This window comes from Lytechinus variegatus, chromosome 4 (genome assembly GCF_018143015.1).
Source record: "Lytechinus variegatus isolate NC3 chromosome 4, Lvar_3.0, whole genome shotgun sequence".
NCBI lineage: Eukaryota > Metazoa > Echinodermata > Echinoidea > Temnopleuroida > Toxopneustidae > Lytechinus > Lytechinus variegatus.
Window position 1 is genome coordinate 58,676,736 of NC_054743.1, and position 21,860 is coordinate 58,698,595.

At 35.3% G+C, this 21,860-nt stretch overlaps 1 protein-coding gene across 1 annotated transcript; it reads right to left on the minus strand.

Moving 5' to 3' along the window:
- Positions 1–3,041: 3,041 nt before the first annotated feature.
- On the minus strand, positions 3,042–18,498 carry LOC121413113. Its single transcript, XM_041605876.1, has 4 exons — positions 18,306–18,498; positions 7,660–7,775; positions 3,977–4,492; positions 3,042–3,275 (listed from the first exon to the last, which is right to left on the minus strand). Exons 1-4 carry the CDS (start codon positions 18,379–18,381, stop codon positions 3,042–3,044), a joined length of 942 nt encoding a protein of 313 aa, XP_041461810.1. The 5' UTR covers positions 18,382–18,498.
- Between the last annotated feature and the right edge of the window lie 3,362 nt (positions 18,499–21,860).

The following is a 21,860-nucleotide window of genomic DNA, read 5'->3' on the forward strand; positions in this document are numbered from 1 at the left end:
TGGCGATTAGTCATATTTGACTACTGTCGCCATTGACTTTATCTATAAAATCTCACTTCTCACATAATGATATTATTACCAATATGATGTATGCATATATGAATTATAATGTGCATATTTTTAATATGAAAAAGATAATTATAGTATTTACAAAAGTTTGTCGTAACTCTTGTCAAAATGGCATATATACAAATCTTCCACCAAAACGAACCGCTATCTTCGGCTCGGTTCCAACTAGTTGGGCTTGCCATGCCCTTTCAAAATGCAATCATACGAACCGGTCAGCATTGTGCCGATTTCGGACAAAAATGCCTAGGTCACCCATGCGATCCGTCGCCGCACCCCTATCCGCGACCGTGAAGGCAAATAAAATAGATCTCGGGGGGGGGGGGACACGATATAATAATGCTCCTGCGGTTTATTTCCGATTGGTCTAATACCAATTGGTCTAATTACCAACTCGTCTACTATGATTTGGTCTATCATCAATTCGTCCACTGCAGAGACTCCAACTGCGAAAATGGGCTTTCGGCGGATAGGATATCCGCCGAAAGCCCATTTTCGCAAAATCTCCCGTTTTCCCGTTCGAGATTTAATATCTCCCGCCCAGGCCCTGTGTTTCCCCTAAAGATGTGTTATCTCCTTAAAATTATCTTTTTCCCGCCTAAACACCTTTTTAAACTAATTCAAATTTTCATATCCGAGCCGATATTCAAGTTTAATCTTTTAAAGCTTCAACGCTCCGCGCGATCTCGTACTCATCAATTTAGCGGGCGCGAGCTAGCTAGTTAGCATCATCCCTCGTGTGTGATTTGATTCATTGATTTGTTAATTACTTAATACCATCCTAAGACGTACACTCCCCCCCCACAAAAAAAAAAAAAATAAATAAATAATTAAAAATAACGACTAAGAAGAGAAAAGGGTGAAATATGATATAATTTTTTTTCATATGATTGTAAAAGTCTATCACAAGGTTGGATTTTTAAAATGAAATTGTCAATTTTTGCTTGCTCGCTTCGCTCGCAACTTTGTATTAATTTTATACGATACGTCATATATCTAGCCCCCTCAAAATTTTTGGGCTCATCACGCCACCGGTGCCATCATATATTGAACAATTAGCCTGAGAACATCTAGAACCCTAGAGCTTCCTGGGTCCTTTTATAGCGAAACCTGAACCCCGGCTGCAAGGTACTTCGCGCTCGTGAATAATGCAAATCTTTGAAATTCGATAACTTCGTTATTTATTATCTGATTTTGATCAAATTTTCGGCATTTTACTTTGTGAATTTACTCTATTTATTGAGATATAAATATCTCCAACCTGGACCATCCCTTTAATAGCTACTTTTTATAGAGGCACAACAGCAAACAAATATTAGATCATGTTTTAGGCACTTGCTATTAAACTAGAGTCCAGTAAGTAGGGGAGAGTTTAAACGGCCAGCAATGAATGAGGGAACTCTGTAGTTGAATAATTCTATATCTGTCGCGAGTCTCTTGTAGAGCGATTCCAATTGTGTCGAATCAAGTTGCGAGTAGTATTTGACCAAAGTGTCCATGTTACCGCTTTTAGTCGGCTTCAATGACGCGGGGATTTCTACGTCAACATCATGTGTAATTGTTTTTTTTTTTTTTTTTTTTAAAAGTTTTTATTGGGTTTTCATAATTTTGTATAACAAATCACATACAATTAATACAAGTGATTTAAAATATAACAGAATAAATCAATAAGAAAAAAGCAGCATACACACTAGTTTACATTAGAAGAAGTACAGCTTATCAACAGATAATAATTGACAAATATGTAGTGAAAGCCGTCACTTTGTCTCTTCTAAGTATTCCTCATCCCCTATAGTAGTAAAGGCAAGAATGTAATAACAGAGGGATTTAAAATCATGCCTTTTCGCCCCATTGTTGTTTCCAAAAAATTTCGTCAGATTTAGAGGAATGGGTTTCTTGAAGAAAAATGACATCACATTCAATAGATCTTAAATAATGAAATACTTTGCGTCTTTTCACATAATCTTGAATCCCACGGCAGTTAAACGAAACTAATTTAATATTCATATCTCAAAAATAGGGACTAAGATTCTATTATTAACGCTGAACTTCCTGAAGAGTGTTCTTAAACAGTGATGACATACATGTAACAAAGATACATGAGACAAAGTGACTGCCAACAAGTTGCACTGGTAAGTTTCAAAAAAGGTTAACATAATAATCAGAGGCTGCGTAAAAATGGTAGCTGCAATCAGGGTAAAAAAGATTAGAATGATTGAAAGTATGTAAAACAATTATAAAGCAAGTAAAAAAGAGCGCAGGTGCACAAGATAAAAAAGCCACAGGACTTCAAATAAAAAAAACAGTCCAGGGAAAGGGTGCAAAAGGTCAAATGCGAATAGTGCGACATTCAGCCAAAATCCACATGCATAAAAAAGTTTTTGAATTGTGACATCCAGTCTTGTTAACCTTCTTTGAAATTTGTATTTAAAAAGGTATATTATCACCAAATGGAGATGATGTTGCAGACACTATACAAAAAACAGAGTTGTCGGGTATAACTATTATAGTTGAAATACACCTCGGTAAGCTGTCTGTTTCATATTCCATCTTTTTCTAAACATGAGGTTTAATCTTCCAAATTCAGCATTACTATACATGTAACTTTAAACTGTAGAAAAAAGATCCATTATAGTTTGTAGTGAAAAGCTTTAGTTAATTTTTGTAAAGTACAACAGCAATACATGTAAAAACTTTCATACATTGTAAGTAGGAACAAATCGCCTTCTTTGAGAGATTTCAGTTTCATTTTCATATGTTCTCTATAGCGTCTTTATAGTGTATGCTCTTCCATACTAAGGAAAGATTTTATAACCATACTTTAAAATCAAGCTCTTAAGTAGGAAAATCGCCTTCTTTCAGAGATTTCACTTTTATTTTCATATGGTCTCTATAGCGTCTTTATAACTTATGCTCTTCCATATTGAAGAAAGATTTTATGACCTTCCTTTTAGATCAAGTTCCTTTTCCAGTCTTCATTTGATGAGAATAACTTTCCCAAGGGAATTTCTGTAGCACAATTTGTCTGGGTACGAGAAGAAGGGTTTCTTGCCCTCCTCCTTAAGCTGCTGGAACTTTCCCTGTTTCTTCTTTCGGAGTTGTTGCACTCGTTTAGAAAGATCCTCGGCTACAAAAACTCTGACTTCCTGGTTGTTGACCTGATACTTTGTGACTCTCAGCTTCTCTATGCACTTCTTACGAATTCTCTCCTTTGCAGTGAAGGTTGCAAATGCCATATGGATCCTTCTGGGAACACTTAATACGTGACTGAACTTTTGTTTCTTACTAGCGGGTGAATTTGTACTTACTAATTGTTCTGATTGATCCATAATTGGTCTCCAAAGTCATCATGTGTAATTGTTTGCAGACCCACGCGAACATCTTCGCTAGTTTTCGAAATGTCCAGTTAAAATTGTAGTTTTCTTCGAAAGGATCAACGAGTGTATTCCGTGGATTACCGAGGTAATCGACAAAATTACCGAACGTAATGCTGAGGTCTTCATTACCAGTAGCCTTGGTCACTTGCTATTAAACTAAAGTCCACTAAGTAGGGGAGAGTTTAAACGGTCAGCGATGAATGAGGGAACTCTGTAGTTGAATAATTCTATATCTGTCGCGAGTCTCTTGTAGAGCGATTCCAATTGTGTCGAATCAAGTTGCGAGTAGTATTTGACCAAAGTGTCCATGTTACCGCTTTTAGTCGGCTTCAATGACGCGGGGATTTCTACGTCAACATCATGTGTAATTGTTTGCAGACCCGCGCGAACATCTTCGCTAAAGTTTTCGAAATGTCCAACGAAATCGTAAGGAACTCGGCATGGATAGCACAGGCGGGACATCTCCCTCCAGTGTTCTTCGAAACCATCAGCGAGTGTATTCCGTGGATTACCGAGGTAATCGACAAAATTACCGAACGTAATGTTGAGGTCTTCATTCCCAGTAGCCAATGGTCTGACATCCCTCTTGACCATACGAGACAGACATCTTCTCTTGAAAGCCCCTTTGATTCGAGTTTATCCCGATATGCAGACAACATCCGTGAAAACGGTTCGCGAACAAATACCAGTTTACTGTACGTTTTTATTTTCTCGTTTGCATCTTCCAGGCTGAACCCGCTCAATGATCGAAAGTGCTTCGCGGCAAGTACATGTATGTCACGTTTTTCATGTGGTATGTAAGTTGAGTTTATATGACCACTCAACTCAAGGAGTATTCGCTTCATAGTTGTGCAACCAGCTTTGGGAATATAACAATAAAGGGTTTTCAATTTATCTATGACGATGATGTTCTTCGTTTTCTTTAAGGTGTCGGCGCTCAGACCATAGGTGTTTTCTAGGTGTTTCTTGGCGTTCAGACCCTCACACTCCTCCTGGAGGTGAGGGCGTCGTTTCTGCTGAGTATCATTGGCATGGAGAGATACAGATATCTAAGAGTGAAAAGAAATAATATTGTTCGTTACTTTTCATTTTATTACCGATATTCCTGTACCCTTCAGTTCTTTCCGGATAGTATTTGTAATCCAATGATTTTGTCTATATGATAACCCTCATACAGTGCGTATCAAAAATAAGTTTACACTTTGAAAAAGCCCTGGGAACTAAAAAATATACAACATGTGGGTATTTTTTTCACATATAATCTTGGGTTTGGGTCTCATCTATCCAATGGAAGTAAAAGTTTTGACAGAATGTTACACTTCGGTGAGCACTGTATATTTTTGTAAAGCTCGCAGAAATCTGTTTGCGCAGAAATGCTCGTTTTCACGCTGTGTCAAGGAAGGGCGAAATCAAACTTACCCTGCGAAACATTTTTCATTCATTTTTGTTGCACTTTTAGTCAATAGAAATAAAACGGATACATTCCAGGATTTTGTAACAATTTTGCCACCCAAATTGAAATTTCAACACTTAGTAAGCACAACATTTACCCTTTTTGTGCCAGCTGGATCTCAGGACTTAACCGAATCTGAACAAAAGTTTATATCAGACATCTCCAGCATTTTCTTACTAAGTGTTTATCATTTAAAGTGGGTTAACATTTTATTTTTCATTTGCTTTTCCACAATTTTCTCAAGCTTGACAATGATTAACAAATTGAAAATCAAGCCTAAGCCACTTTATGTAAATCACATCTCAGTGTAAGGCAAATATCGTCACGATGGCCACGGTGTGTGGGGGAGTGGGATGGGGCGCAACGCATACATTCGTAATTCCGAAGCTTCGTTATTCCGAAGGTTCGGATATTCCGAAGGTTCGTTATTCCGAAGGTTCGTATTTCCGAAGCTTCTTAATTCCGAAGGTTCGTTAGTCCGAAAATGAAATGAGGTTCGTAATGCCGAAGGTTCGTTAGTCCAAAAACGAAGTGAGGCTCGTAATTCCGAAGGTTCGTTAATCCGAAAACGAAATGATTAACGAACCTTATTTCGTTTTCGGACTAACGAACCTTCGGAACAATGAACCTTATTCAGTTTTCGGATTAACGAACCTTCGGAACATCGAAACTTATTTCGTTTCAGATTATCGAACCTTCGAAATAACGCCACAAATGTTCGGATTAACTAACCCTTTTACGTTTTCTGATTAACGAACATCGAAGTAAAGGCAATTTACGTGTTTCGGAAATACGAACCTTCGGAATAAAGAACCTTCGGAATTACGAACCTTCGGAATTACGAAGTGTAACCGGGCCGCAATGCACTCTTCGAAGTGTTTTGGGCAAGGAAACAAGTTTAAAAAGGTAAGATATCTTCAAATCAATTTTACTAGCTAGAATTTAAGTGTTCTTCATGATTAAGGTCTACTTTTATTCGCATAAGTATTTAAAATCTGCGAAAATCATTTTTCACTAACTTTTCAAAAGTAAGTAGTGCTCACTCAAGCGGAAATAATTTTCGACAGTTATATCGCCATTTGCTTAATTGGATCTGTACCAATGTTAAGATGTGGAAAAATATTCAGGATATTACAAATATAAAAAATTTACAGGATTTTTTTCTAAGTGTAAACTTTTGTTATACGCACTGTATTTTATTTCATAAGATACAATTCCCTTATTCGTCTTTAACATTGATGTCACCTTGCTATTATTTGTAATGATCTTAACCCTTTGATATTTTAGTTTTAGACATACATTTATAACTGATTGTCATTGTTTCACTCGATTTTCTATCATGTCATGACTAATTCATTGCCATCATTTCAGTATTTTTTATCAGTGAATAAATTATACAATTAGTATTAGTGCATTCAATTAATATTTCAGTTTCATTTATATTATCATTTAGGTGAAATATTTGTTTATTTATGTTACCAAGCATTGTTATTGTTTACTTAGACTATGACTTTATTTTTTTTCATGTATGATATGATGATTAATGTTGTCCTTTATGTTTTCTTCAGGTCATTAATGAAAAACAGTTTTATGCTGATTTTTTTGTACCTGAATAAATATGTTCTAATAAATAAATAAAGCAGCGTAACTATAGTGAAAACGGGCTTAACATTTACGAAAATGTGAACATACACGCTGTACTTTACAAGTAAACGTAAAAGGCATATTCAATATATAGGGGACTTTTTCACACAACGTTGAGTAAAATCTTTACACAGCCCGCATAGTCAAATCAACAGCTAGGGACCACACTTAATTGCTCCGGGTGAAAAATAACAGAGGCGGTTTTATTTCACTCATGTTCTGGATAAATTCTGACCAGAACGAACTGTGGTCCATTATTGACTGGATTTCGGACAAATCTGATCCAAAATCATAAAGATAAGATGAGGGTAAAAAGTGAATGGAAGAAGAGAAGGGGGAGACTTGGAAAATAGACAAACTTTCGGGTCACTACGTAAAGAGAAAATTTCGTTCGCGCTCTCATTGTCTGTTAATGAGATATATATCCTGTTCAAGAGGAACAAATTAATGGCGCGTAAAATATCCCTTTATAAGTTATTAAATATTATATTTCTCCTAACAGGTCGAGCTTGGCTGATTTTGCTTAGCTGTAGATTCGCATCCCGTTCGTGATTACAAAAAGTCGCACCATAATTCCTGCGGTATCTCAAGAAAACCTGTGATCTTACATGCATTTGTGTATAAAAATTCAGAAAATTGGTATTTGGTGTATGTAACCATACAAATTTATTGCAATAAGACTGTTTTCCTCTTTTTGAAAAAAGTACCTGTTTTGTAAAATTATAGAAAAACGGTTGAAAATCTTTCCTGTTATAACAATTTGCAGAATAATTTGGTTATTTCTTTCTGTAAAATCTGTTTTTTTTAATAATATTGTTCTTCTGCAAAACCTTTTGTGTTTTTTAACAATGTGGAGCAAGTATCGTGTCAGCTCCTTTATACCCATCCAAACATATAGTCAACTCCCCCCCCCACACACACACACACTCACACCCACCCACACGCAAATATCACGGATGAAATCTCCGATGAAAACATTGAAGACAAGATATAAATCACAGAATTGTAGATTCAACTTATGATTCTCCTTTACACAAATGAACAAAAGGAAAATCTGCTCACTGGTTAACAAGTAGGAAGGGGGTGGGGGGGGGGGCAAGTATGATGAATGCTACTTACTTTAATAGTTGTATTTTGTGTCACATTATTTTGATTCGTGCCTGTGGTCAGTCCTTTCGGTATCTTTACGGAGGGACTTTGAAACTGACCGGTGAAGAAATAATCATCAAACAAGCCTGAAAGAAGGGAATGAAATAAATAAAAGAAACATTATTCAGCATAGATGGTCCTTTGAAATCATGAAAAACTCCACTTACATAATTACAGGGCCCTGTCTTACAAAGAGTTACGATTGATCCGATCGGTCGCAACTATGGACGGCCAGCAATGACGACATCTATGCATGTTTGTTCAAAATATTTTCTTGCTATGATAGTATTCATGCATTCATCGTTTTCTTAAAAAAAAATCACTGTGCTTCTCTTTGTTTACAAAGGACATTGCGCACACTTACTGGAGAAAAAAATTATGACACTGATGGATTGCCATAGAGTTATGATTGACTGGATCAATCGTAACTCTTTGTAAGACGGGGCCCCGATTCTTCAGTCGCAGAGAGGGTGGTGTGCATTTTGGACATCCAAATAAATCACAATCAGGTGATCTTTACGTTTTTTGTACACGTTTATTGCAAAAAGTGTGCATGTGTGTGTGAGGGAGGGTGTGTGTGTGGGTGTGTGTATTTAAACTTTGTCAGACGTGCATCAATCAGATATGATTATTTACGTCTGGGACGACCTTTAACGTCACCATCCGAAAGAAGTGACCATGCAGGGCTCGAACCTCGAACTTCTGCATCAATTTCAATTGATGTATTCATTAAAGTGTACGTTACACGCAGTCATTCGATTGTCAATAAATAATTGTTTTATTCAATTTAACTCTTTATTCATTCAAATTCAAATAGGTTTAAATAAAACATGTACAATGCAAACAATTAGAAATGCATGATATAATACAGAGTAAAACACATTATAAATAAACAAAACATTGCCTTAATGACATATTATAATTGAATGATAGAGATAATATTGAGAGAAAAAAGCACAGAGGCTTTATGAGAATAAGTTCTCAAAAGAAATTATAAAATATATTACACAGGCATATCTAGATCGTGGAGGTGCCGTGGCTGAGTGGTCGAAGGCGCCTGGGGAACGTTTCATCAACATTTTTGTCCGACAAGTTGTCAGATCTGACATATTTCCTTGATTTTGATTGGCTGAGAAGCACTGTAACTATGGTAACTGTCTGATAAAATGGGACTTGTCGGATGAAACGTCTGACATGTCCTTTCATGAAATGCTCCCCTGGTTATGAAAAGTCCGGGGTTCGATCCCCGGCCGCGGCGCCTATGCCCGTGATCAAGGCATTTAATCTGCAATGCTCATTTATCCTGCTTTCAAATAAAGGGAAATGCTAGGTGTGCACTTGTTTAAAAAACTATTAATAAAATATATCTAGACCATTATAGTAACGTAGGATAAGACCTCAAAACATGTAAAATAGGGAGAAAAAATAATTAGTACTTGGACAAGAGGGCATTTTTAAAACATCTTTTAAATAAATTTAGTTTGTGTATGATCGTATGTTACGTGGTATGGAATTCTAAACATTGAATTGAATTGAATTTATGTAACAACATTACATTTCAAATTCAATTCAAATGGTTTTTGGCACAGTGACATATCTCAATAAATGAAAATGACTATCAGAATATTGTATAAATATTGTTCGTGTATTCGCTCCTTTCCTTTTCTAATCTATTTTAGATCCCATACGTACATCAAGTCAATCAGTCAGAAGACGGGTCATGAGGGTTGGGGTTTCAATAATTCCAGGAGAACCCAAATCTTGCAATTAATATGACCATGGACAAGCGATGGACAAGCAGATGGACAAGAGATGGACAAGCACCGAATGGTTAATGGATTCACTATCATGTGACCGTCATTGTGCTCTGAATAACATTCTCTTCATGTTCTGCTTTCATCATACCATGTTCCGCTGTCAATTCGGCCTTGAGGTGAAAGAAGCAATTCGTGATTAGACATTGATATTGCACAAACTGCAATTATGCGCAGAAGATAATAAATCACTTCAATCCAGGAAAATCTATGTGCAGTTCTTAGTTCCATGTGTTTTATTTGGGAAAATGTATGCATATTTTAAGATAGAGGCAATATTGTGATTGATTGTCTATTATTTATATACACATTTACCCAATTTTCCTCCTAATATTCCCGAAATATGGGGCTCATATCGTGTAGAGAGCGTTTATCCCTTAATGTTATTAAGATGATTATGTGCGTGCGGAAGTATGCGGATCAAATATTCACATATTTTATGTCACAAATCTAAAGCATGTTGATTGAAAAGCATTTTCTAACACAGGACATCATCCAACAAAACCAAAACTAGGAAAGCTGTGCCTTTGTAAATGATCAGATACTCCGTACTTTTGTCAAAACACCTGTATGGTCTCATTAAGATGCACAAAATCACGAGGCGGCGGATCTCGTTCTATCATATTATAGCGTTGAATGTACATCTCTAGTAGGTCCATGATATGACCATGGAGCTATTACAGAGATACATCTATGATATGACGAATACAAATGCACGAACCACTCGATATTACAATAGAGTACGGAAGCGTAACGTCACGTCATGACAACGAGCCGGCTGATTCTAAAGTCAGTCGCAGCTGCACGATCGTCGAAACACATTTGTATTTGCAAAAATGGTGATGTAAACAAGACCAATATTGGGAGAATTTGATTTCAAGGAGCATTTTGGGGTAAAAGTTGGGAACCGGTCTATTTCACCTAATTTGAATGTGCTGAATCTAATAAGACCAGTTCCCAAGCCAATTTTCTATGTCTTGACCACCTTATTTGCATAAACAAAATGGCTGCCAAATTGACCATTTAAAGTCCTATTTCTAAAATATTCTTTTATAATACTCGCTTTCATCGACAAGGATACTGCAAAATCCTGCATACATTACATGTACCATTCGGGAAAATTTGTTATTTCTGTTTGCGGCTAATTAATTATGCAAATTTATGCATATTTTGCACTAAAATGCTATAATTTGATAATTACACCTAAAAAGTTTATTTTGGGTATAAATAGCATTTGTATCATTATGATAATTGCTTGGCCCTTAAATATAATATTTAGGTCAATTTTTCTATGTATTTTATCGTTCTTTGATATTTCTTTATGTTCCTGTATTTTCTGCCATTTGCTTTGGATTTGTATGGTATGATATCTTTAAAAAACTAATATCAATGGCCGACAATGATTGAATCACTTGATAAACTTCTTTTGCAACAAATGTTAATTGTACTCAGAAACAAATACACACACATGCTCCCACACCCACACCTGTATATAGAAAGTAATATACTTCAAGGTATAGTAGACATGCCCAATATGAAAACACTTTGATGCCTATCCTATAATCATGCCAATTACCAAATTCAATGAACCCGTACAAAAAGAACAGTTTAGGAGTTGGAAAAACTGTAATCATTCTGAAATGATTTTTTTTCTTGAAAAAGAAATTTCATATTTTATAACAGATGTAATAATCAAATAAATGTATGATTTAAGCAGTGTAGTTTATCCATCTGATATAAGTATCCTTGTAGCAAAATTATATCATTTGATTCAGTTTCATAAGAACTACAATCATGGCAGTAAACCAAAGAACAATTTGTGATAAATGCAAAGGGTCTGTATCACTGGATCACTTACTAATGTTTTTGGTCATTACCGATTTATTCCTTTATTTTGCAACGATACATTTTCCCCAAGTCAACCATCAAAGAAATAACTGAAAACCAACGCCTCCAATCCTTGCCTTGGAAGATTCTTTGACAAACGATACTGAATAAAGAAGAGGAAATGATAAAACATGGGGCTAAACACAGATTAGCTCCATGATAAAAACGTGGGCGAAACGAGGAAGCTTCCAGCCCAGTCACTGCCCAATGTAGAACAAATTGTCACACTGCGTCCTATGGTTAAAGTGCTAGGGATGCCTGATGAAGGTAAACTAGCACGTAGACAGTTGCAGAAGTCCAGTCTAGAGGTTATCCGGTCATGGATGATATTTCCTGCACCACCTCATGTAAGACAATGTCTGATCTCAGCAATATTGTGGAGCTGGTAAAATGCAGATTGGCAGACATCTGATGTGCATTTCTTCATGATCATTGTTCTATCAAAGACTACGCCAAGTAATCTGGCCTTGTATACTGGAGATATATATATAGCTTCCTCAACTATTAAGACTGGAGTTTGAGTCATTATAATTACGCATATATGGAGATGACAGAACAAGATACTTTGCTAAAATCGTGAAGCTCTGCAGGAAGTAGACCTTCATCCAAATTCGAATCAACAGCAGCTGCACGAACCTCTGTATCTTTAACTTTTGGATCAAAAGTGAGGTATACAGCTGGATTACATCAGCATAGAAGTGTATACCAAGACCATGAAGCCACATTATAGAGCCAAGAGGAGTGATGTACAGCTTGAAGAGTAAGGTACCAAGGAAAGACTCCCAAGGAACTCCATAGCAAAGAGTAGTCCCAGGATACTACACGCCAGTGATGAATACAGCTCTGTTGGCAAGGCAAGAGGAAAGCCAATTGGAGTGCAGAGTCATCAATTCCAAAGCAGACTGTCAGTCTTCCAAAAAGAATGACATGTTCAGTAGTATCAAATCCGGTTGACAAGTTAAAAATAACTTAGGCAACTGTTTTCCTCATAGAAAGAGATATCCTGGCTCTACAATTGAAGAAAATTCTCAACATAGACTTTGATGGTGATATATCAGCCCGTATATCAGACTCACATGCCTATCAGAGCTTTGTACGCTATTGGATGCTGTTTAATAGTTTAATACCGATCAAAGAAGTGGATTAATATAATCACGTACAGAAACGCCAAACATGTCAGGTACCCACCATCCTCTGAAAGATATATTCATTATCAAATAGAAATAGAAATCTTATGAAGATATGAAGATGTGTGAATATTAGAAGTATGATGGACAAAGGGACATTACCCCGGGACATTACACGATTCACTGCGGTATAAAAAAAATGTGCACTCCGAGCATTTTAACACCTGAAACAAGATCTGGCCAGATAGCAGATTCTCTCTCAAGACAAAAGTTTATGTTTCTCTATGGATCTAAGACATGAGAATCGGACATATCTCAAGAACACAAATACGATGACTTCGATACAAACTGCCTCCGCAGAATACTTGTCCTAAATTAGTTTGATTTCAGCAATTAGAGATGACTTTTATAATATGAAGCTGCCCTATCAATGAAATGTGGAACACCAAAGTCGAGCTGACATTGATCATTCAACACCACTGAGGTAAAGGTGCATATCAAGCTGGGGAAGCTGGATGCCTCTATGGGTGTGTTAATGCTTCCATTGCGAGGACAGAATCGGCGATTTCAAACGTCGATTCAAAATGCCGATCGTAAACGTGGTTCTGGGAGTGCTGTTTATGCTTAACCTTTTAGAGCAAATCATGATCTCCAGCTGGCTTCGCATCGTAAAGCGAGGTCAAATTGGGCGCGCCTTTTTTTCGAAAGTTTTTTCCCGATTGTTGTTATTACGTAAAGATAACATGGAGCAATACGACTGTATTTGCCCGCGGATTTTCATCTCACCGGAGGCAGGTACCAAATGACGTCATTTAAACACGTTTACGATCGTGGTTGTGTTTATGCTTCCCCAGAAAGCCTGATTCTGGTCAAAAGTGGAACCATAAACACGGCCTAAGGCCATGTGTATGCTTCCACTTTTCAGGCCAGAATCAGCGTTTCCAAACGTGATTAGTGCAAAACACGGTTGCGTCCATGCTTACTTTCATATAAACGGTGTTTCAAAACGCCGATCGTAAACTCACAAAAAGGTGCCTTTGTAAACGTCGTTTGACTTCATTTTGCTAAAGAAAAACACACTAAATATATATACATGTATGTGTGATAAGATTCTGTTGGTAGGGAAACTTAAGTGCTCCAAAGGGTATTAAATGCAACTGATAGGAGTTGAGAATTACAGTACTGTCATGATTCAAATTTAATAATTCATCATCTGAAATTGCAAATATGAATAAATTGATTGATATAAGAATTCAAGATCCCATTTCATAATAAAAATTTAAGCAATTAATAGTGACACACGCTTGATTATTGATCGGTTCCTAAAATTCGTTGGATCTCCACCAGTGTGCTTTTAAACGGGAAGGCACTCCCTGCAGGAATTTACCTTTGTATGCAGATGTGGGTGTGGGTGCATCTGTTTATGCCCATGGATATATACGAATAAAAGTGTAAAACGTGAATACATAATTAAATCATTGAAGATGATTATTTTCTTCCATTGATAATCAAGACCTTGACAGATCCCATAACAAACATGTACAAAAAAGGTACAAAATGCAAAGAAATACATGAGAAATTAAAAAAACAATGAAATACATTATTATTCACTGTGATATTATATTCTAAGGATCGTACAATTATTTGTAATGATGCAAATGCTATTTGTACCAAAAATATAAACATTTGAGCTGAAATTATCAAATTATAGCATAATGATCCAAAATATGCATAAATTTGCATAATTAATTAGCCACAGGCAAAAATAACAAATTTTCCAGAAAGGTACACGTATGTATGCAGGATTGTGCTGTATTCATGTCTGTGAAAACAAATATAATTAAAGAACATTGTCGAAATAATATTCTGAATTGTCAATTTGGCAGCCATTTTGTTTATACAAACTAGGTGGTCAAAACATGAGAAATTAGCTTGGGAACCAATCTTATCAGATTGAGCATATTTGAATTGTGTGAAATAGTCCGGTTTCCAACTTTTACCCCAAAATTCTTCTTGAAGTATATGTAGGCCTCTTTTCCCAGAATTGGTCTAGTCTAATGTGTTTTTTTCCTGATCGTTACCAACATTTTGAGAGTCATTACGGGGCGCCGTTTCATGAAGCTGTTCGTAAGTTAAGAGCGACTTTAAAGGTCAATTCCACCTCAGAAAAATGTTTATTGAAATCAATAGAGAAAAATCAGACAGGCACAATGCTGAAAATTTCATCAAAATCGGATGTAAAATAAGAAAGTTATGACGTTTCAAAGTTTCGCTAATTTTTAACAAAATAGTTATATAAACGAGCCAGTTACATCAAAATAAGAGAGTCCATGATGTCACTCACTCACTATTTATTTTGTTTTTTATTGTGGAATGATACGATATTTCAATTTTTACGAATTTGACAATTAGGACCTCCTTGCCTGAAGCACAAAATGTTAAAATAATGGAATTCCACGTGTACAGGGAGGAATGAAACTTCATTTCACATGACAATGACGAGAAAATAAAAATATTTCATTTAGTAAAATACAAAAGAAATAGTGAGTGAGTGATGTCATCAGATCCTCATTTGCATACCGACTGAGATTTGCATATAACTGTTTTGTGAAATGAAGCGAAACTTTAAAATGCCATAACTTTCTCATTTTTCTTCCGATTTTGATGAAATTTTCAGTGTTATGCTTGTTGAATTTTTCTCTTTTTATTCAAATCAAGTTTTTGTTGGGGTGGACTTGTCCTTTAAGAACGACTGGTGATCTTTTCTTGTGGCCAAATGGTATGACAAATTAGCGATGGGTTAGCGTGTTTAGCGTTCTCAAAGTCGCTCCTGACTTACGAACAGCTTTATGAAACGACCCCCGGTGTTCATTTTTTATGGAACCAGGCCGCAATGATACCATGGCAACAGACGCCATGGCAACTGACGCCATCGCTTCGGTACTCTATACATGTAGATCAAGTAACAATGGCAGAATATTGTGTGGATATTATTCTGGTATTTCCCCCTTCCTTTTGTCATCTATATGTTCGATCTCTTTTTGTTTTCTTCAATTTTCCACACGCATGTATATGATAAAGATGTTCTCATAATCGCGTACATGTATGTTACGAGGTGACCTGTCGACATGGCATGATATCTTCTCATGATCTCATCTTTTTTGTATTTGAAAGTTTTATTGGTCACTTCAAGGTACATTCAATTCTTTACAGTTTAGCATATAAAAATGATACATTATGAGAAATTACATAATATAAGTGGATAACCACTTAAACCACTTAAAAGGACTGTCAATGAACGCAGGTGGCGAGACATGATTAATTATCATGTCTCACCACATGCGTTCGAGGACAGTCTTTTGTTATTTCGAAAAGCTATAAATGTTTTCCATTTTATACGATCTAGTTTACAAATCAACACAATTAGAAATTGTTGGTGTACATAAATTATATCTACTAAGATAAATTGATTTCTTTGCAATAACTAGAACATGATTAAAAGAGGACATTTTTATGACATAGATGACATACCGACTATTGCACCTTTTCAATAATGAAAAAAAAACAAGTTCTTTTCCTAGCTGCTTCCAAAAATAACTGTGTAAATGAACAGCTCCATAATAAATGTTCGATCGTTTCATTTTCTGAATTACAGACATAAAGGTGAAGTAATGACTTTCATTTTATACAACTTATAGTTCAATTTTAAAATATCGTTCAATACTTTTAACTGAAATTCTGTAATTTACATCAATAGTGTTCAATAAAATACCAATATAAGCTTGACTATTAAAATATCTTGCCTTTTGGAGCCCTCAATGTGGCAAAATGATGCTTCGGTTAGGTAAAAAAACAACTTTTATTTTCTTTAAATCACTTGGAGATGAAAGAGTATGCTTTTCTCTATCAGCTGCATTTAAAGAAGTGTGTATTTTGCCCATTTCTTGGAAAATTCGTCACTTTGGAGCCACATTGATAAGAAAGTGTTTCTACTATATAGTGCAGGATATTTTAATAGACAAGCTACGGATAAGGGTGGGGTACCTTCGACAGGCTCTTGTGGGACTATTTTTAAGGTGTCCGAATGTTATTAACTACGATATGCAGAGCAATGCCTCCTCTAACTTTCCAAGAGGTTTGATTAACATAAAAGTTGCTTAAATATGTATATAAAAAACGCCTTTTGCCCTCATACCAATTATATAATATACACTTTTCTATCGCGACGCTCATTTTCTGCATTTATGCGTGCTAGTCATATTAACAAAGGCGAGGCAAGACCGATTGAGTCCATTGTACTCTTTTGAAAGGCAAGCTAGCGATCGCATTGAAGTCGGTATCACTCATGTGACTAGTGACGGAGGTTGCTTTTTGGGGTCATTTTATCGCAATATCGGGGAATACATTTGGAGATATTTTCCCTATATCTATAAGTTTAGGCATCAATACCGTCATGAAGTATATCAATATTCTCGTTAATATATTCTCTTTCGTGTTGAATGCTGATATTTTGCATTAATTGCTGATATTAATGACAAAACAGAAAGATATAAATGCACACGCAAATTTATGCCTAAAAACATGAAAATTCTGCATAAATTATCATATTTTTCAAAAAATATTGACAGGACTGTCCAGAAAATGCTTGCAATCGATTTCTACTGTCTAAATCAATGTGGAATGCGTATTCACTTATTATTTTTCAATTGTTTGTGCAGAAATATGAAAATAATTGATTTTAATCAAAAATCCAAGATAGCCGACAAAAATAGGGTCTTCTGGGGCTTCTGGGCCTTCAGTACACGACATGATCCGACAGTAACACATTTTCTTGACCACTGATATCATGCCAACATCTTTGGAATATCAAACCTTATGTACTCGATCAGCTGAATAAACTCTCCGTACACCCGGACTATCATATCTGTTTTGAAGTCTAAATGTACTCTTTTCGCTACCGATAGATCAAAAAATGTTTACTTTTTACTTTGCTTTAGCTGAACCAATTCAACAGGAAAAATAATATTTGATAGGTCTATAGCTGCATTCTTCAATGAGTCCGTATATGAAATTTATAAGGACTCCAGTGCTCCAGTTATTCGTTCCGTGACTAAAAAAGAGATTGGCTTTTAGTTGCTGTTTCCAAAAAAAATATATATTTATTAGCTGTACTATGTGATTATGTCGACATTCTTATCTTGCAAAAACTTGCCAAAACCTTTTACTTTTTAGTATACTCTTTAATTACACGTACATTTAAACTCAGTAGTCAAATGCTCTTAGTCATGGATGTGGGTTTAATTCATCAACTTCCAGTCTAAATAGTCCTGAATCTTTTTTTTTCTTTTTCTGCGTGTTCTTTACTTTCTGTTTCCTCTTTGTGCTTTCTCTGCTTGTTTTAAATGTTAATTTTTCAAATGAATTCTGAAGTTATATGACAATATTTGACAATGACAAATATACATATTTAAGAGCCCATCATATAATTCTTAATGAGGGTAAAAGAAAAATAAAATACTGCTTATCAATTACGCTTTAAATATGAATATGGAAATCTAAGGCAGACACGGGTAATATATATATAATTAAATAACGAAGCTTTATTCCGGTAAAGACGATTCTGCGTCTGAATTCTTATGTATATTGACTTTTGATAGTATGTACGGGCGGTATGTATAATTCTTGAGTATAAACTACCGAATAAACGACAAAAGACCTAACATAGATTTGTCTATTAATCAAGTTATCCCAAAAATTATTGTAAAGAATGCTAAAGGTGATTACTCACTGTTCATAATGAATAAGATTGCAGATGATGTTGCAAGAAACAGAAAGGTAAAGAGTGGTTTTCCAATTCGAGCCATGATGACCAAATGTAGTGCTATTTATCGTCTAACTGTGGATAGCGTGCGATGTTTTGTATCAATCCCATTTGAAGGTTGTAACTATTTACTCACTCCACACCATCGCTTCACCCCCCATGCACGTCGGCGAGATGCGAGTTGGAGAATAAAAGTAAATATTGGGCTCATCCTAAGCACCTTTCACAATTGCTATTGCTTACAACCGCTGCGATTACGTCATCTTTTAGAGATCACATGCTGCACCAAAGCTCTATATGCATCTTTTCGTCTACACGACGTATATTTCTTTGTGTTCGAAGCCCCCGGGCCTCTTCCATTTACGAGTGGATACCATGCGCGACCATGGGGTCTCGAAAAGCACCCTAAACACGTAATTTCCATATTCTGAAAATGCACCCCTTAAAGGTCAAGTCCGCCTCAGAAAAATGTTGATTTGAATCAATAGAGAAAAATCAGACAAGCACAATGCTGAAAATTTCATCAAAATCAGATATAAAATAAGAAAGTTATGACATTTCAAAGTTTCGCTTATTTTTAACAAAATAGTTATATAAACGAGCCAGTTACATCCAGATGAGAGAGTCGATGATGTCACTCACTATTTCTTTTGTTTTTTAGGGTTTGAATTATACAATATTTCAATTTTTACGAATTTGACGATTAGGACCTCCTTGTCTGAAGCACAAAATGTTAAAATAATGGAATTGCACGCGTTCAGGGAGGAATGAAACTTCATTTCACATGACAATGACGAGACAATACAAATATTTCATATTTCATATGAATTGAAGGTTTTATTATCATTTCATCGCAGCCAGTGGCTGAATTGAGAAAGATTTACAAAGTAAAAACATAATATATAAACATAAACAGTGAAATATTTGATGTAAATGATAACCGCAACAACATTGAAAATAAACAATTTTTTTGAAAGAAATGTCTAATAACCAATTAATACTCCAGTAAAATTTTGAGACATGATAAACCAATGAGTATGAACTTATATATAGTTTTACTTGAAGTTGAAATTGTTGGTATAAAGAATAGTGTTTTAAGAAATAAATTGCAAAAATTTGAATATCGTGTAAAAAGTTATGGAAAAACTGCAAAAATAAAGGTTTCACGGAGTGCATATTTGAGTAGCCTTGTATTCTCGAAAAATTCTAGTAATTTAACATAATTAGATGAATTCAAAAATATATGAAAATAATGCATCAACAGTTTAAAAACTTTAAAAACTCAAATGTACATCCAAATTTATGAAAGAAGTTTATATTAAGAAAAAATTAGGCTTGATTGGTATGCATGGTGAAGATTCATTATAAACTCGAAATTACCTCAAAATTAAAGCGGATTGATACAAATTTTGAAATCGGTTGTAAATTTCATTTCCATATCAAAATAAGAGTATTTACATGCAAATTGAAATGAGACTTGATACCAATTAGAATTGAAAGTTAGATTAAAACTGAATATATACAGAAAATGGATTATTATATATAATTATTGAGAAAAATGATATCTACAAATTACTAAATTATTAAATTCATCAAAAAAGTTACATTTCCATTTATATTGCACATACACTTTACATACAGTACCAGTCACACCTCCCCGACACCTGTCTACCTTCCCCAACCAGAGAACAACAGCTAACACTATTGCTCTCCGGCTGAAACAGGCAAACAGGCCCCAAAGAAGTGCGACTGGTAGTGTAGTTTACAAGAAAGAATGTAAAATAAAAGACGACTGTAAATTTAATTTCCAAGAGCATATGAAATGTAAATTGAATTGAATTGAGAATTGGTATTATCACCTAGAATAGGATATTGGATTGGAAATGGGTATACAGAAAAGTGAATTATAATGTATATTTATCAAAAAAATAAAAATAAAAAAATACAAACATAATTACAAATGATTAAATTATCAAATTCATTGAAACATATGTCATATCCATTTATATTGCACATTAATACGACTCATCCAGTGACTAATTACTTTGAATTATTGTTCAGTAGTCTCACTAGGAAGGGCAAAAAAAAATACAAAAGAAATAGTCAGTGAGTGATGTCATTGACTCTCCCATTTGGATGTAACTGGCTCGTTTATATAACTATTTTGTCAAAAATAAGCGAAACTTTGAGATGTCATAACTTTCTTATTTCACATCCGATTTTGATGAAATTTTGAGTATTATGCTTTTTGAATTTTTCTCTTTTTATTCAAAAGTTTTTGTTGGGGTGGCCATGTCCTTTAACAAGTATTGGCGTGTGAAACCCTACCCTTAACAAGTATTGGGAACAAAACGATACTCTTGGCAAATATTCCCTGAAATGAAACCCCTAAACAAGTACAGGAATATTTTATTGTTACGGGTCATTCGGTCGTCGGCTTTACCTTATTTGGTTTAGTACGACCCCAACTAAGATAGATAGATAAATTTTATTTTCACACGGTAAAAAACCCAAACAGATACACAGTCTGATTTACATTGGGGCCGTGCCATTAATCAAATGTACAAAGTAAAAGGCACCCAAACTTACATGAATAAATACATAAAACATGATAATCGTAATTATTGCCAGGTGATAATACAAAAAGTTAAGTTTATAAAAATAATAACGAATTGTAGTCAATTACACTTCGCGCAAATCGGACTCTAAACACGAAGTGTTGGGGCATAAAGGACATCCTTTACAAAACATTTTAATCTTGTTTTATCTTCCCCGCAAATTCGACCCTAAACACGTAATTTTCGTAGCGATATAAATACCCTTTTTTCATTATTTTTGTGTTTTTGACACCCTTATCAAGTTACGTACGTAACGTGACCTATCGTGAAAAAGACATCCTCGGCGTTCGAGGGCCAGTACTGTCGAGAGTAATAATAGACAGATATAAAGAAGTAAACAAGGTTTATTTTGTGTGGTGAGCAGGTGAGAATATTCAAGGGATATCGACTGTAAACATTTTTATACATTTCAAAATGAATGAAGGCAATACGAAAGCTTAACCAAATGTTGCATTTCTTTTCTTTTTTATTGTTGTTGTTTATTTCCGTTATTACGTTTGGATTTTATTTCAAATGTCTGCCGACGAGCTATTGAAGTATCAAAGTGAGTAATATAAAAACTACCAGCAAAATGGTTCTAAGTGAAATTATAATTGACAAAAATTGGGACAAATATGACTGTCATCGGAATGCGACTATTATGTTTACAGGAATTTATGTATTTATTTCAGTTTTATTAACGTAGGGTAGCCCGTTCAGTTATAGAACTGATTTACAAAGTGGCCCAACGGGTGTTCTGGGCGTGTCCGGTTAGCGTTTTCTGTTTGAACCACCGATTATCGCGTAATGGTAAAGGCTTATAACATGGATGTGTGCTCCTTAAACGCGCAAAGATGTGTAGAGTACGTGCGCGTGGGGTGGGTGTGGGAATGTGGGTGTAAGACTTTGATTATTATGGAAAGAG

Excerpts from the sequence above, each read along its gene's own strand:
- LOC121413113 (XM_041605876.1), bottom strand. The coding sequence starts at position 18,381 with ATGGCTCGAATTGGAAAACCACTCTTTACCTTTCTGTTTCTTGCAACA. Across the intron at positions 4,493-7,659 it reads CACAAAATACAACTATTAAA|ATATCTGTATCTCTCCATGC; the intron begins GTAAGTAGCATT and ends TTTCACTCTTAG. Across the intron at positions 3,276-3,976 it reads AGACCTCAACATTACGTTCG|GAGAGAATTCGTAAGAAGTG; the intron begins GTAATTTTGTCG and ends TTCACTGCAAAG.